Source organism: Tetrahymena thermophila (assembly GCF_000189635.1).
Source record: "Tetrahymena thermophila SB210 genomic scaffold scf_8254611, whole genome shotgun sequence".
Classification (NCBI taxonomy): domain Eukaryota; phylum Ciliophora; class Oligohymenophorea; order Hymenostomatida; family Tetrahymenidae; genus Tetrahymena; species Tetrahymena thermophila.
The window spans coordinates 155,303-172,952 of NW_002476381.1; the positions used below are offsets into that span (position 1 = coordinate 155,303).

Consider the following 17,650-nt stretch of genomic DNA (forward strand, 5'->3'; position numbering starts at 1 on the left):
TAGTTTATTTTAATTTTAATAAATTAAATATTATTAAATTTAAATTTAGTAAATTATAATATTATGAAATAAAAAAAAATTTGATTTTTATTATATATATATATATATATATAGCACCCTAAGGTACTGCCTTTTTTCAAGGCTACATACACGAATAATATTTGAGTAAAATATTTGTTTACCTAATTAGAAATTCATATTTAAAATTTAAAGACTATTTGAACCTATATATGAAATATTATAAATTATAGAAACATTTTAAAAAGAACTCCTAATAAATATTTTTTAATAAATATATTAAGTAAAGTAAATTCACTATTTTAAATATTATTTTCATTAATAAAAATTGATTTTTAAATATAAATCTTATTTCTAATAAATTATCATGTTAAAACTGAGTTCATATTTAAAGAAAAATTAATATTTGTATTTTAAAAATTCGCTCATTAGTTAAATTTTGATTGTATTTTAAACTAATAATTACAATTATTAGGTGATATTATACCTACTTTATTGCTTTATTAATACTAAATTGGAATTGGTGTTTTTTTAATTTGTAGAAATAGTAATAATTTAATTCAAGAAAATAACTTTGACAAATCATATAATGAAATATTTTTTTAAATAGTTTGTTATCTAATTTTTGGTAGCATAAATTTAATTTAGACTGGCTTAAGGTATTTAGTATTGTCTTTAATAAAGTTCTGATTAAACTACCTGTCTATAATGTATTGATGACTTAGTATTTGATCCATACATATCTACTAATTCATGTGTTTAAAAAAAATGTTTGGACTTTCTTTTCTATGATATCAATACAAAATAATGCACATCAACTTGTTCTGGAAATTAAATTGGAAATTAAATAACAAAAACGTGCGATTATTATTACAATTGTCCTTAAATAGATTTATTAGGATAATAATTCCATGAAAATGGTTATGTATCTTAAATAATATTGCTAGATTCTACTTTAATAAATTTTTATTCATCTCCAATGATCAACACTATAATAATTTAAGATTAGAGCAATGTAGAACCTATCATAAATAGTTATCTATATTTAATATCTATTAGTAACCAGTCTTCACAGATAATAATATGGGACTCAAATACTGGTATAATAAGAGCAAGCTTAAAGGGACACAAATTTCCTATAATGCAAATTCATTATATTCCTACTTCATAAAATATTATAAGCTTTGGCTCTGATGGCGAAGTTATTACATGGAATTATAAAAATGGATAATTATTAAGTACAGAAGTGATTTTTCAAGGATAAATTTTACCAAAAAGCCCTATCGATTTAAAATAAAACTCTATTTTTACTTTTGGGACATATGGAGATTTTTATGATAATAATTTTATAACACTAGAGTATAAGACTTATTTAGGGCATACATAATAAGTAACACAAATATTTATAATTGATTAAAATATTTTAATTTCTTTCAGTGAAGGAGATAGCATGATAATTGTTTGGGATAGAATTCTATCTTAAATAATATTAAACCTTTATGGAGGAATTAAAAATTTTAGCTCATTACCTATTCAACTGTTTGCTAAACAAAATTCTTATTAGCAATATTTTATTTAAATTGTTATAACAAATAGTTTAACAATGAAAACTTATCTTATTCCTCTTCAAATTAATTTTGATAATTAAAAAAATATTTGGAGTAATTAAATGTTGGATTAAGTTTTATTAACATCAGATAGTTCAATAAATAGCCTATACGTTGATATAAATAATAATTTGATATTTTTTGTTGTTAATTAATAATTAAACATATGCAGATATGATGACACAAAAAATGATTTGATTATAAATCAGTAAATTTAATTATCTTCAATATTATAAATTTCTAACTAAGATAATATTACTTAATTGATTTATAACTCTAACTCTATCCTTTTGATATCTGATTTAGGTTAACTATTTTTAATAAAATATAATCCTGAGAATCCTTAAGCTCAAATTATATTAAATTCAATACCTCTATAAATAGTTTTAAATACCTAAATTATAAATGGATTTATGTACTTATCAAAGTATGACTAACTTTTTGTTTTTGGAGGATAAATTGTTTCTTACAATATTCCTAAATAAAATGTCAACTTTGTTATTTCTTCTTTATAATCTCCCTTACCATAATAAACATAAAACCTTAATCGATTTGACTTCTCAGATATTAGCCAAATAATTGTTAATACCTCTGATGATGGTTAAATATTTATTTATGATTACTTTGATGGAAGTTTTCTTAACAAAATAACACATCCTGATTACGAATACGCTCCTTTCCCTAAAGCTACTTTTATTAGCATAGTTTCTGATGATAATTTTTGTGTTTCTTTTAGTAATTAATAAATTGTGTGTTACTCATCATATGATTATCAAGTAACTAGTAAATTTTCAGTAGACGAATAAATTAATTCATAAATGTTTGATAGCAAGCTCAACTTGGTAATTGTAACATCATTAAATACAGTATATATTTTTGATTTAACTGCAAATAAGCTAGCTAGTTAAATGAACATAAAAGATTAATTCTACTAAACTTAAATATATAGAATTTTTTAAACTTTAACATGTTATAACTAGGCAGGTGATGCTATTATTTTACAATACCCGATTCTTAAAATAATGTACTAAGCTAATAACAGTATATACAATCCAAATAATGCGTCTTTAACAATTTAAGATAATTTAAAGCTTTATGAAATAAATATCGTTTGCTTTCAAAATGGAAACGTTGTTATTAGAGATAGTACTTTAAAACTTATAAAGACTTTTTAATTCTAATTTTCTATAAGCAGAGTAATTTAAATATTTTTACTTTAAAAAAATTTTTTTTCATAAGAAAAATATTTTTGATGGTACAAAATAGAATAAAAATTATTTAATATAATCAATAATTTTAATATTTAATTTATTTAGTGCGGATCAGATCCTAATTCCTTACTTCTTTTAGGAGGTTCTTATGATGGAACTATATTCACTTAATCAATATATGATACTTAAATATTTTATAGTCAAAAACTTTTACATTTCCCTATAATTGGTGGTATGATAGACTCTGTTAATAATAAAGCAATATTCGTGGTCGATTATGGATCTTATGGTGGAGGAGTACTTATAGGTGACACAAGGTCATTTAAAATAGAATAAACATATAACACACAGAATTTGATAAGCTACTATAATTTAGATAGCTATAAGAATAGAATGATTATTTAAGATTTAAATAATTTATAAATTAGCAGTTATAGTATATCTACTTATTCAATTTATTAACAATAATTAGCATAAAATAAGGATTTAAGATACTCTAAAGTGCTACTTATACAATCTTAGTATTTAATTGTTGTCATATCTTAAATTATAACTATATAAAAATATATCTCTCTTGATATATTTAGGTAAAAAAAACAAAAATTAAATATATATTTTAATAAATTTTTTATAAAAATATTATTTTTTTAGGTAAAATAATAGACATAATTCATAACCTATAGACATAATTATAGATCAAGACAGATACACAATAATAAGTATAAGTGGTGATAATACAAATAATCTTTAAGTATGGAATTACTAAATAGATTCTTCTCAATTTTTAATAGGGCATTCTTAAGGAATTAATGGAATTTTATTTGAGACTAATTAAAAAAATTATTTTATTACTTATGGAAAAGATGGATTAATAATTATCTGGAGAAATAGTGTTTATTAAATTTTTTAATAATTTAATTTACATTCAGGTTTTGAGATAAATTCTATTTAAATTATAGCTTATAGTCAAGACCAGAGATAATTTTACAAATAAAATATTTTAATTTCTACTGATTTTAATTAGAATATCATAATATCAACTTATTAAAATTAAACTCAAACTCTAATGAAAATATAGAATAGCAATTATCAAATTTTACCAGATGTTAAACTAGGAAGATTAATACTTTATGGACCAACAGTGTAATTTATAAATATTTAGAATGGTATAAAAATATAGGAAATATATGGATTTGATGGGAATGTTTAAAATATATTTATTTTAGATGATTATATTTTAGCTTATGCTACTTTAGTATTATAATCAATAGATAGAAGCAGCATGACTATATAGTTCATAGGAAAATCATCTTTTTAAATTTTTAAGATAGTTATCATCAAAAATCTAGCAGCTATGATTAGTGACTCAAACGATTTTACAATTAAAATTTGGGATTATACGATAGGATAATTTTAGATAGATATAACTAACACTTATTATCCATAAAATATTAGAAACATTTACATAGATGAAGATTCTGATACTATAGTGGTAATCAATGTTTAAAACCAAATATTTACAATAAATCCATTTTTATAAAGTATTTCTAAAATAATTCATTATTTTACGCCTAAAGAAACTCTAATTTCTTAGCTAAATTACATAACGATTGATAGTCAGAGCAATATAATATTAATTTATTCAGATCAAGAAATCATATTTTGGAATTACTACTCTTATATTGGTAATCAAGGAAACTATTTGCCTAATAATTTTTAATCATAATATGGTATCACAATAGATGATAGTAATTTATTAATTAAAAAAAAAAATTATCTTCTTTTTTACTTAAATTAAAAAATAAATTTAAATTTATAAAATAGATCTTTATTTTTTGTCAGGTGATAGCAATCTTTGGAAAATGCAAAATAGCAGTTTAATTTTTGTTAAATAATTTTAAAATATACCTACTTTATTAAAACTTGTTGGAAATGTTATTGTAATAGGGGATACATAATTTGTTTATAGTTTAATGAATGAATAAGTAATAGTTTCTAAATTGAAAATATTTCCTATTTCATTTCACCCTGAAAATGATTAATTTTAACCAGATGCAATATAGGGATTAGTATTTATTATTAGTAAAATAAATATAATCTACTAGGTTTAAGTAAATTACCAAACATCTGAATTGATAATAAAGTAAAATTACACTTTATTCAGTTAAAATTCAAGAATTAGTAAAATAATTGTTGTTAAAGAATTTGGTCACTTAATTATAACAGATATTAAAGGTAGGATGTTTTTAATAGATTATATAAATTAAGTTTTAGTCTCTCAACTTAGTGATCATTAAATGCCAATAAGAGACATCATAATAAACACATAACTTTAGATGTAAGGAATAAAATTATTTTTTAAGTTAATTTTTCTTATTTATTGAAATAGTTTAATATCTTGCTCAGAAGAACCTAATATTATCATCTATTAGTACGATTAATAATCTATTATACAATCCTAAGTTATAAGTAGCCTATAGGCTCCTTCTTAGATGCTCTTAAATCTTGAATAGAATAGATTATTAGTTTGGGAAGATAAAAAATAAATAATAACTGTTTTGAACATTAAAGAAAATTATTAATTTTAGTAATTTATATTAGCTCCAGGAAATAACTTAGTTTAATTAAAGGCTTTTAAATAAATCAATATATTAGCTATTTTTAATTAATTTTAAATAAACTTTTATAATTATGATTAATTATAATATTTATTTAATTTTAGGAATCCTTCAAACATTAACAGTATTGCAGATTTAATATATATATCTGATTAAATTATGCTGTTGCTAACATAATCTAGCTTATTAGTTTTATAATTTTAAAATGATACTATTTTAGTTTTATAACAATATACCATGTAAAATCCTATTATTGTAAAAGCTTCTGTCTATAAAAGTGATCCCTATTTAAACATAGTAGGTGTAAGTTTATAATAAGCTTTCAATTTAACCTTAGTGTATGGAAATTAATATAACAATAAAAATTTATGCTATTACTAAATCACTGATAATGGGAGTCAATTTAATCTATTGGATCGCGTAAATAATCTTTACTAATAAATTAACTCATATAATTTACCTATTTAATATGTTAAAGTTGGTATTCTTTTGAATAATAATGCAAAATTTCAATTTATTGATACTTCAAGAATATAAAATATTAATATATAAATAGATTATAGTGCTTAATACCCTTTTAATGAATAAAACATAACTTCAATCTTGCTATAATAGTCAGATTAATTCCTTTAATAGAAATTTATAATGGAAAATATTTCAGTTTTCACCTTACCTAATACAAACTACATTTTCTTCTAAAGTACATAAATATTTATATTTAAAAATTAATTTTATAGAGATCTTTAATTTAGAAATGTAAGCCTTTAGCTAATGTAAGGGAACTTAGCTGAATTAGATTTCTAAAAATTCCAAAATATCAGTTTTAAAGCAATTTACTACTCATAAGCAGATGCCTATATTTATCCATCTTTGTTGACCATTTAAAATATCTAGACAGGATATTTAAACAATTTTCTTATACTTAATTGTTCTTTAGAAAAAGCTTCTATTTATAGATTTGAAAACATAAAATCATTATATTTATATAATATACAAATTGAAAATATCATAACAGAACCTTCTGATTAAAATTTAAAATATACCATTTTTTATTTAGCTAATATTAGCAATGTGTATATTAAAAATGTTACACTTATTAACAAGTAAGGGCAGGAATAACTAACTCTATTTTACATGCAAGGAATACATAATACCTACATTTAAGATTTAAATGTATAAAACATCCAAAATGTTTAAATAATTAACTACTAGAATAAATTTGAAGATGGAGATGGAATATACTATCTTAAAAATGATAAAATTGAAATAGTTAATGTAAATATCTAGCATTCATTTTCTTCTTCATCTGAATTAATGTATTTTTAATCTGATTAAATAATAATTAAAAATATGACGTCAGATGATGTAGTATGCTAATCATGCTATGGTTCAGTTATAAATACATTTTAAAGTTTTATTAAGCTGTTTGACTCATTCTTTAGTGATAATATTTCATTATTAGGTGGTTCCATTTTTTTAAGTTATTGTAATAAGCAATCTGCTTTTTAAAATACTAATATAACTAAATGCTAAGCAGAAATAGGTGGGGCTTTGGTTCTTATTTCATGTGATTTGATTCTATAAAATTCTTTTATTTATAATAATGAAGCATATATTGGAGGAGGTGTAAGATACCAGGTTTAAATTCCTTCTTTTATAAGAGATATTAATCTTAAGGATAAAATTTTTAACAACAAAGCTAAAATTTATGGAGATAACTTTGCTTCCTATCCTTAAAGCTTGAAAATTTCTTTTTATGATGACTAATAAACAGGATTGAATAGTAAATTTCTTTTTTTTTATTAACTTAAAATTGTTATTTTAATAAATATTAAAAGGTGTTTAATAAAATGTAAGTGATTTATAAAATTTCCAGAGTGGTAGTTAATTAAAAATTCAAGTTTAGTTTATCGATGAAGAAAATTAACCTTTAAATCTAAACTAATATTTTATACAACCAAGTATATCAAATGAAATTAAATCTGAAATATAAAGTTTATCAGTAGGAATTGCTTCTTATAGTTAAAATGTTATCCTAAATGGAGAAACTGTCAGCTTCATAAAACAATATGATTAAAAATCCTTTTCTTTTAAATTTACATAACTTTAGGTTACTGGTATACCTGATTCATAAGGTTTAATTTCAGTATATAGCCCGTCTATTATAGTCCCTAATCCTTAATCTAGTAATTTTTCTAACTAATCAGTTATCTATTCAATAAATATTTACTTTAGAGAATGTATAGAAGGGGAGTAATATATAAAGTAATATTTTTAATTTAGTATTTAATAAAAAAAACATGAATTTTATATTTATAAAAGGGTTTTATAAGGTATTTATCAATGCTAAACATGCCCCCAAGGCATGTATTCTTTAAAAAAACCTGATTTTGATTAAAAGATTTATGGGTAATGCTAAGTTTGCCCTTCAGCAGCATCACTTTGCCAAAATAACACTATTATTTTAAAAAATGGCTACTGGAGGGATAGCAATTCGACAGATAAAATCTTTAGTTGTTACAATAACATGGATAATTGTATAGGAGAAGATCCATAAAATATAAACTATTGCAGAGAAGGTTATGTAGGACCACTATGTGAAACTTGTGATTTTGAAGGGAAAATTTGGGGTGATAAATATTAAGAATATAATAATTACTATGAATGCTAAAAGTGCTAAAATTAAGCATTTAGATCTTCTTTCTAAGCATTTATATTTATTTTCTTAATTTTATATATTCTGTTTTGCTTAGAATAAATGATTAGATAAAATAGAAGATCTGCATATATTTATTATTTAAGATAGATGAACATAGCTAGCTTCGGAGTAAGCGAAGATTAAAATATGGTTACTGTTTACCTTAAAGGGATGATGCATTATATGTTTATAAGCAAAGTACTCAGCTAAAAACTTACCTTTTCTTAAATTTCTGACAATTTAGGGGTCTTAAGTCTTCCAAGTAGTGGGCTGAAAAACAATATTTCCTGCTATGAATTTCTTTTTCATTTTAATTTAGGTTTTTACATGATAAGAAATTTAATCACTATATTTATATTTCCTTTATTATTAATAATTATTATATAAATAATATCTTAGTTGGTAGCTAAATTATTTCATTATTGCAATTACGATGGTTTTATAGGATTAAAGTATATGCATTCTTGTATAATTATTTTTACCCTCTTTTAACCAAATGCTGTACTTGATATTGTCTAATTTGTTTCTTGCAGATAAATAGGTAACAATCTATATATAGTTGATTATCTAAGTAAGGAATGCTATACGACTGAACATTTATAATTCATTCTTATTTTTAACCTTCCTATGTTGCTATTATGGGGATTTATACTACCACTAGTTATTTTAGCTCAAATGAAAAAATATCGTAATAATCTTCAAGGCATTTTACCTACACTTAGATATGGATTCTTTTATAAAGAATATAAACTTAATAATTACTACTGGGAATTTATTAAATTTTATATAAAAACTGCTATATCAATAATTGATTCATTTTTTAGAGATTAACAGGTTGTTAAATATTCTCTTGTTTCCTTTATCATAATTATCTACTTAGCTTTTTTAAAAAGCTAGAATCCTTACAAAAATTAATATGTAAATAAGCACGATTAAATAGCTCATTTAATTCTTTTGATTAACTTAACTATAGGTAACATTTCAAACTCGAACTCTTATTAGTTATTAGTTGCTATCTGCTTAAATTTAATTTCATTTCTACACTATTTACTTATTTTAAGCTATCTCCGACACATTCTTTAGGAATATACAAAGCAATTAGCTATTAAAATTTTATAACTTTTCCCTTCTCTTATATAAAAATTTTAAAGTCTCCAAACCTTTGTTAAGAGATCTAAAAATCTAATTTAAGTATTTTTAAATTGGAAAAAAGTGAAAAGAGCTATTTTTAGATTTGTTAAGAATAATAATTAAATTCAGTCTTTAACTCAAATTTAGAACAATAATTAAAATTCTGAATTTTCTATTTCTAAAAAAGAGATGAATAAAAATAATACGAACGAACAAATTAGTTTTAATTAATTTAGTGGTATTCATTAAAAATTTTTCTCTTCAGTAAACTTTTTAAAGCAAACAAGTGCAACCTATTTTTAAAGAAAAAAGACACTAAAATTAAATAATTTTGACTCACCGACATTATTCTTGAATAAGAGTAAGCACATTATAAATAATACCAATACTTCCACTGATTAGAATAACATAGAAAACATAAATCAAATAGACAATTTAGACTTTAATATTGACTAAGAAAACCAAGTTTAAGAAAACTAATTAGAAAATTACAATTTTGATTTAATTAAAAAATGTAACAAAAATTTTAAGTAGAAATGAAAATCATATTGATAAATAAGAGAAAAAACAATATTTTATTTAATTCATTAAATTTAATAAAAATATAATTTTCATTAACTTGTATTTATGAAATGTTATTTTATTTGCTGCATAATTTTCATGTTATTTTGTTTATAATAAAAATTTTATTTTTTGAAGTCCAAAATTTATTCAAATTTTCAAGTTAAAGATATTATGGCTTTATTAATATATTTATTAATTCAATCTAATACTTATAATACATATTATTTTTTTAATAAATACAAATATTTAAAAGTCTTATAAAAAGTTATTATTTATTTAGTAAAATTAAAGAAAGAAAATAATGATTAAATATAGTTTTTTGATTTAATAATTAGCTATAAAATAAATTATATTAATTCAATTTAAAATAATTATCATTATTTTTGTCTTATCTAAAAATAAAATTATAATTTATGAATATTTAATACTATTTTAATTAAAAATGCTAATTTTTTTCTAATTTATTCATTTTGAAAAAAAATTATAAATAATTGTTATCAATAAAATAAATTGCAATATTTTTTGCTTTTCAACATAAAATTTTAGTAAAAAAATTTAATATAAAAACTAATATACTAAATACATTTATCAAAAATATGATATATTTAAATTTTAATTTATATAAATCAAATTATTTTAATGCATTATCACTATTTAAATCAGAGCAAAGTCAACCTAAATAGAAAACGCTCTAATTAGATAGTTGCTGACTGTTTTTAATAGTAAAGCTTCAAAGAATTCATAATAATTACAATATGTGAGGAATAAAATATTAATCTAAATTCTAATATTTATATTTTAGTATTTTGAATAAACTATTTTTTATTATTGTAGCAATACAGAGTTTATTCAATTTAATGTTGATATAGATTAAATTTCAAACTGATTAAAGCTATTTTGATTGTTTTAAATATCAATTTCTATGCGAAAAAATTTTTGACTATTTCAACTAGAAATATTGATCAATGAATTTAATAATTAGCAATCAATTGAATAATTTATTCAATCCCTGCAATATTTGTTAAAATAAATTAGATGAATATATAATTAAAAATCTAAACAAATATATATATAAATAATATCTCTTTAAACCACTAGTTATTATTAGATGGCATCATTTTTTAAATTTAGTTCTGAGAAATCAGCTGACGTTGAAAGTTAAAAGCCTTCTAGCACTTCAATTAGCTAAAATGATTCTTGCTTTCCATAATTGAGTTTGAAAGAAAGATTGTTAGGTTTTGGAATGTGCTTTATTTTGGGTAATAATTTTTTTCAATATTTATAAAATTAATAATGATCTAAAATTATGAATAATATAGGCACTATGATTTCTTTCCTTTCCTTTTTACCAGGGAAATCAATTTATGCAACAGCTACTCTTTATAGTATTGGAAATGTCATAAGTATTACAGGGTAATTAAAATTTATCAATTAAAAAAGTATTTAAATACTAATATCATAAAATTAGAACTGCATTCTTGGTTGGATTTTAGAAACAATTCAAAAACATGAAAGATAAAACAAGATTATTAACCACTCTTGTATTTTTGTCTTCTCTTATAATGACTTTTGTTAGCGTTTTTGTTTTCAAAATGAAAATTTTGGTACTCATTTTCGTAGTCATATAATTCCTTTCATATTTTTGGTACACTTTAAGCTATATTCCTTATGGACGTACAATCTTAACTAAATGTTTTGAGTCTTGCATTAAATCATGAAAAAATAAATTAGAATTCAATAAAAATGTTATTGCTAATAAAATATAAATTAAATAAATATTCTTTTAAATAATACTATATAAGAAGTTTAATTTTATATGTATTGACAGAATAAATACATTTTCTAAAACAATTTATTGTATAGTTATTCAAATTAATTTTATAATATTATTATAATTATAATAAATAAAAAAATTTGTATTAAAAGTTTTATTTAGATAATGTAAATTAGATTTTTGAATATAGAAATATTTTTTTAAATATAATTTAATAATTAATAAAAGATATTTAATTAAAATTTTCTAATCTAATTAATTTAATAAATTTTTTTGAATAATTTTACAGATAATAATAATAAAAACTCATTTTACTTTTAATTAAAATATATAAAATTTGTATGATTGTATTTATTAAAATTAATGATATAATATTTAATTAGAATATTTATCATTTTATAAAGTATTTCAATAGTAATTAATAGTATCATTAAAATTTGATAAACTTTTGGAAACATCAATTGTTTAATTTAACAACTCAGGATGAGAAATATATCTCTTAAATTAAAGCATTCCAGATCTCTTAAACATGTTATTAATTTGCTAAGAGTTGTACATTTAAAGACTTTAGACATCTTCTTATCTGATAGATTTTTCTACTGAATTTAATTGCTAAATACTTATTGTTGACTAGTTTTGATTTAGTACTTATCTAAATTTTTATTTTTCTTCATCTTGTTTTATTGATCTTTCAACAGTGTTATGAAGCTAAAATCCTACACTAGATTAATTTTATCTATTTATTTCATTATCTTTAATTATCTTTTACTAGTTTTCAATATCTTAGTCTTGGTCCTTGGGTTAAAAGTTTTCTTTTGTATTTATAAATTTCGATTCTTCTGCTTTGATAGTAGAGTTGTTTAAAATAGAGCAATCAATTATTGTATTCGATTTCTCAAAGAATAAAGCTGGCTTATCTGGGCATTTACTCACAATATAGCAGAAATTTTTTAGAAGTTTGTCATTAAAATATCCTTTACCTCTTCTTGTCCTAAGACCTTTTTTTGTAAAAATATCTTTCCAGTCATAAATAGACTTAGTGTGGTCATAGATGATACATTCTTTTTTATCAGGATTTAGAAGCTCTTCATTTTTTTATACTATTAATAAATCTTTATTTTTCCTCCAAATATCATAAAAAAAGAAATATAAATAAGAAAGGAATGTATTTTTCCTATGAAATTCTATTTTTTGATATAATTTTTCAAATTCTTCAGGGTAGTCCTCCATTAGTGTATGAAAAAGTTTATTTTTTTCAGCCAAGAGCTAATTTTTGAGATATTATTTATCTTTAAAGAACCTAAATGGAACTGCAAATATAGATATATTAAAATCATAGGATAAAGTTTCTGTTCTTCTTTCACACTCTCTAACTACATCATCCCTGTACTACTTGTAAAGCATTTCAATTTTAATTACTTCATCCTTCCAAATAGGTCTGTTTTTCTCTATTATATCCGCTAAGACTTTTGAGATCTCACCTTAATCACTAATGATCCCAAAAAATGAGTTATCTAAAATTAACTTTCTGCTATAATTAAATTTTTATCCTTCATTGTCTATTCCCACTCCTTCTAAAAATTCTATACTACAATTAAAGCCTGTTCCAACATCTATCACTTCTCCAGTTGAAAGCTTGACATTAGCTGAAGACAGAGCTTAGTACTTAAATACTCCTTAAGAATAAGTTACTACAGCATCACTATAATAATCTTCTTTAAATCCGTTCGTCTCTCTGAATTTCATATGCTTAACATTCACATTATACTCAAAATTAACAGTTTTACCAGATAATGCCCTAAGAATTCTTCTAATTCTTCTCTATTTTATAATTTCTTCATTTTAGTTTTATTCCCAAATATCTTTCAAGAGATCTTCTCCCTTTAATTCCAAAGGTGGATTGGAAATAGATGATTATTTAAGAAGGTCTTCGTCATCATACTAAAGAACTAATGTAAGAGGGAAAAAAATAGCTGTTACACGACAAAAGTAGCTTTTTCTAGGAGGAAGATTCTTAAATTTCTTACTATAATTATAGTAGATATCAACTCCAGGTAAGCAATTCAAGCAATTTAGAATAGTAAATTTGTAGGTGTTATCTTTGAGTCTTAATGCTTCTAATTCTTTTATATACTCTTCTTTACCAATTTTTTGCATAATTCTTATGTTTTCCTCAAATCTTTCTTATACAGTACCATTAAAATTACATAAAAATGGAGGTGATTGTGGACCAACATTAACAAATTTCATGATATGATTATTTTTAATCCTGAAGTCTTTATCTTACTGCATGAGCTTCAACCAGAAAGGCTGCCATATATTAAGTAGAACTTCTCTGTCTTTCTCATAATAATTTTCATTAAAATAAAGATAATTTGAATATCTATTGCTTAATCCAGCATAATTAAATATTCCTCTTTCATTAATTGAAGTAAATTCAAATTCTTCAAGGACACTCTTCATTATACTCTAAAGAAAAGAAAACTTAACGATCATCATTTTCAAAAAGTAGAACCCAAAAGATAAAAGACAAATTAAAAATTGAATTACAGAAAAAATAATTTGTATTGTTTTATTATTTCCATCTTCTATCCATAATAATCCAAAATTGAATAGAGAGCAAATTAGCACATCCACCTAAGAGATTAGCAGCAATCTATTTTCCCTATAATCATGGTATGGCTAAGTTCTTATGACATAATGGATGAATATGCAAATTTAAACAAAAGTAAAGACGTACTAGCAAATAAATCCTACTAAATTAGAAGAAGGATTAGTTAGGAACTAGAATGTAAGGATAAGCATAAACTTATATACCATAACTAGTAACTTATGATAGCTTCCATTATAGTTGTATAGATTGCTTAAAGCTGCAAAATTCTTATAATCTACATATTATAATTTTATTGATTAAGGGATGAATTCTACATCGTAATCTACTATCTCTCCATTATGATTATATAATGTTTGGAGTTATTTATTCATTCTAATTCCCCTAATAAATAAATATGGGTTTAATAAAAGCATAAAAAAAAGTGATATTCCGCTAAATATTTATGCTAACAGAACTTATTCATTATCTAAAACATCATTTGGATTTAAGAATACTTTCAAACTCTCATCCATTAAAGGCATAAAAATACTTGTTAAAATAAAAACTATAGTAGTATCATAAATTTTTCTTTACTTCCTATTTAAAATTTCTTATGTAGTCCCAACTCCTCTAACCTCAGCCATTCTTTTTTTATCAAATATTGAGGCCAATATGACATAGATTTCGCATAGTATCATTATAATAAAATGCACAGTCATCATAGTCATAAAAGGTACTTAAAAATGTGATGTAAAATCAAGTGATAATATGTCTGAAATTATAACAAAAGTATAACTTAACACTGGCCCTGAACAATTACCTAATGCTAATGTAATAATTCTAAGTACTTATGTAAAGTCTCTCAAAACTTCTAAAAGGACTAACAGCTAAATCATGCTAATTTATATTGATTATTATTTACAAAAAATCTACTTTTCAAGAAAGAATAAATAATTAAAAAATAAGTATATTTTTTTTAACTTATTATTTGTTTTTATTACTTTCTTACTATAGTTTTTCTCTTGGTAAATATTAATCGATTTTATTAAAATTACATCAAACATTTATTTCTTTTCATCATTAAAAAATACTATGTAAATTTTGTAACAAGTTTAGTAATAGTTTGTTAATTATATTGAATTATTTTTTTTGTGTATGTTTTACTCTTCGTTCATATTTGGAAGTAAGTTTTAAAGGGATACAGGCTCAAATTTATTAATCAAACTAAAATCTAATTTTATAATTTATTCATATTTTTTATTTGCTTTTGATATAAATAGATTCTAAAGTATTTAATGTGAATGTATTTTTTATTCAAATCATTTCTTTTTAATAAATTTTTTCACCCAAAACCATTATTTTGAATAATGTTATTTTATTATCTTTAATGAATACTCAAATTATATTAAATTTTAGTAATCAATCAATAATTTGAAATATCCAAAATAAATCCTACAGAATTTAAGAAATATTATATGGATATTATTAATTAAATATTTAACTACTAATTCATAATCACAAACCAAAGTTTTAATTACATTTCCAAAAAATAGAATACTGCAAGTATTATTGATATAGCATTTGTTGGTTACAATTTTTAAAATTAAATACAAACTTCATATTTAATTATCATTGCATTTAAATATAAAATTAATTTAATTTGATTTTATCTTAAAATTAGCATTAACGCTTAAAATTAAGTAAATTATTTTTAAAAATAAAATTAATGAAATATTCTTTGTTTTTTCCTAGTAAAAATTTATTTATAAATATTAGTTAATATAATTAAATTCATTTATTTTTTTATAATTAAATAACATTATTTTTTTAGTATAATTTGTGAATATTTTTCACTTTTCAAAGTTATTTAAAAAAAAATATTTTTCTCAAAATTCATTTTTGATGTCATTAAAAAATTTAAATTAATAAAAAAATTTAGATTTTATAATTAAATATGAATAATCTTCATTGATAGATGTGTAATAATAGAAGTAATTTATATAAGAAAATCAAAATTAAAACATTGAAATAATTTTCTAAACTAAAAGAAAATATATTACTTACTCACTCAAAAAAATATAATTAAATCCACAATTTATTTTATAAAATTATTCAAAATTTACTTAATTTATTTATTTAAATTACTTTTCAAACCTCATCATTTAGATTTGAAATTGCTCAATCATCTTTCTTTTCTTTTTCAGATTTTTCTTTTGTTTATTCAGATTCATTTTCCTCGATTTATTAAGTATCTTTGCTATCATTCTTTAAATCTGTATTAGAATCCTAATTTTTTTCTTTTTTATTTTCTTCTTCATTCTCTTCTTAGCCTTCTTCTCCATCTTCTTCTTCACCTTCCTAATCTTCTTCTCCTTTCCCTTTTGTCAATTTTTTACCATTTGGACCTAATTCTTTTTTCAATTATTTAACTCTCTCATACATCTACTCTCTTTCTTCTTTTTCTCTGCTAAAATTAAAGAATAAGCAGCAAGTAGAAGGTATCAAAATCAGTAAAACTAAGCAAAGTAAATAAAGTCCAATAATCACGCTATTAAAGTGCATTCTCTGTAAATGTCTTGAAACATAGAAGCAATTATATTGAGGGATTCCTATGTTAATGTCAGACATTGAAAAAATATCTTTTTTCTAACAATATCCTGAACATCCAAATACTTCAAGCTAAATCATAGTTTATAAATAATGTTTTTTTTCTGGTTGTAATTGTATATCATCTAAAAAACCTGGGCATTGGGCTGCTGATTTAGCACCTTCATACTTATTTAAAACATAATTTTAAGGATTCTTTCTATATATTTCTGTTGTATTTTGCCATTTACAAGGACACTACTGAGAGCAAAGAAGCTAAGTAGTTTAGTCAAAGTAATTATCTAATTCTCTATCTATGAAAACTTAATAAAGTGGATTTATTTTAATTAAATCATCGCATCCTTTACTTAAATCAAAATAATCAGCTAGCAATCCATTTATCATAAACACTATGACAAATGTTACCATTCCAAACATAACTGTGCAAAACCCTGAAATATAATTCTTCTTATTTAATCCAATACAAGAACAAGTACTTGTGAATAAAAAGATAATTAGTATAATTAGTATGGGTAAAGATGTTATGAATCCGCTCTCAACAGATTTGTAAAGACAATACAAACTAAAACCCAGTAGATATATGGTACACGTTTTAGCTATAAAACTCAAAAAGCCTGATGGACAGCACATAAGAATCTAATTTTCTTCTCTTCCTATATTTAAATTTTTAAATTTATATGAATATTTAAAATCTTAATAATTTTTTTGTATATTTTAAATTATCAATATAATACAAGATATTGCTGTTTTTTAATATTTCTTCATTTACACTACCACAAGATAAACAAAATGAATCATTTAAAAATATTTAAATCAAATAAAAAGTTAA

At 21.8% G+C, this 17,650-nt stretch overlaps 5 protein-coding genes across 5 annotated transcripts; 2 read left to right on the forward strand and 3 right to left on the reverse strand. All coding sequences in view use genetic code 6, as the record gives it.

The window, feature by feature from the left end:
* Positions 1-997: 997 nt before the first annotated feature.
* On the forward strand, positions 998-9,823 carry TTHERM_00476850 (transmembrane protein, putative; the record flags this gene model as incomplete). Its single annotated transcript, XM_001017392.2, has 9 exons — positions 998-2,821; positions 2,942-3,423; positions 3,488-3,587; positions 3,861-4,377; positions 4,483-4,584; positions 4,661-5,174; positions 5,226-7,237; positions 7,293-7,719; positions 7,777-9,823. 9 exons carry the CDS (start codon positions 998-1,000, stop codon positions 9,821-9,823), a joined length of 8,025 nt encoding a protein of 2,674 aa, XP_001017392.2.
* A 1,132-nt stretch (positions 9,824-10,955) lies between these two features.
* TTHERM_00476880 (Got1/SFT2 family protein) lies at positions 10,956-11,565 on the forward strand (the record flags this gene model as incomplete). The annotated part of the gene is made up of 3 exons (XM_001017395.3): positions 10,956-11,106; positions 11,167-11,260; positions 11,316-11,565. 3 exons carry the CDS (start codon positions 10,956-10,958, stop codon positions 11,563-11,565), a joined length of 495 nt encoding a protein of 164 aa, XP_001017395.1.
* Positions 11,566-12,550: 985 nt separating this feature from the next.
* Positions 12,551-13,234, reverse strand: TTHERM_000476889 (transmembrane protein, putative; the record flags this gene model as incomplete). Its single annotated transcript, XM_012797934.1, has 1 exon — positions 12,551-13,234. One exon carries the CDS (start codon positions 13,232-13,234, stop codon positions 12,551-12,553), a length of 684 nt encoding a protein of 227 aa, XP_012653388.1.
* Positions 13,235-14,292: 1,058 nt separating this feature from the next.
* On the reverse strand, positions 14,293-15,278 carry TTHERM_00476890 (transmembrane protein, putative; the record flags this gene model as incomplete). The annotated part of the gene is made up of 2 exons (XM_001017396.2): positions 14,293-14,310; positions 14,358-15,278. The coding sequence occupies 2 exons, from the start codon at positions 15,276-15,278 to the stop codon at positions 14,293-14,295; spliced, it is 939 nt and encodes a 312-aa protein (XP_001017396.2).
* A 962-nt stretch (positions 15,279-16,240) lies between these two features.
* TTHERM_00476900 (transmembrane protein, putative) lies at positions 16,241-17,537 on the reverse strand. The gene has a single exon (XM_001017397.3). The coding sequence runs from the start codon at positions 17,449-17,451 to the stop codon at positions 16,393-16,395; it is 1,059 nt and encodes a 352-aa protein (XP_001017397.3). The 5' UTR covers positions 17,452-17,537; the 3' UTR covers positions 16,241-16,392.
* Between the last annotated feature and the right edge of the window lie 113 nt (positions 17,538-17,650).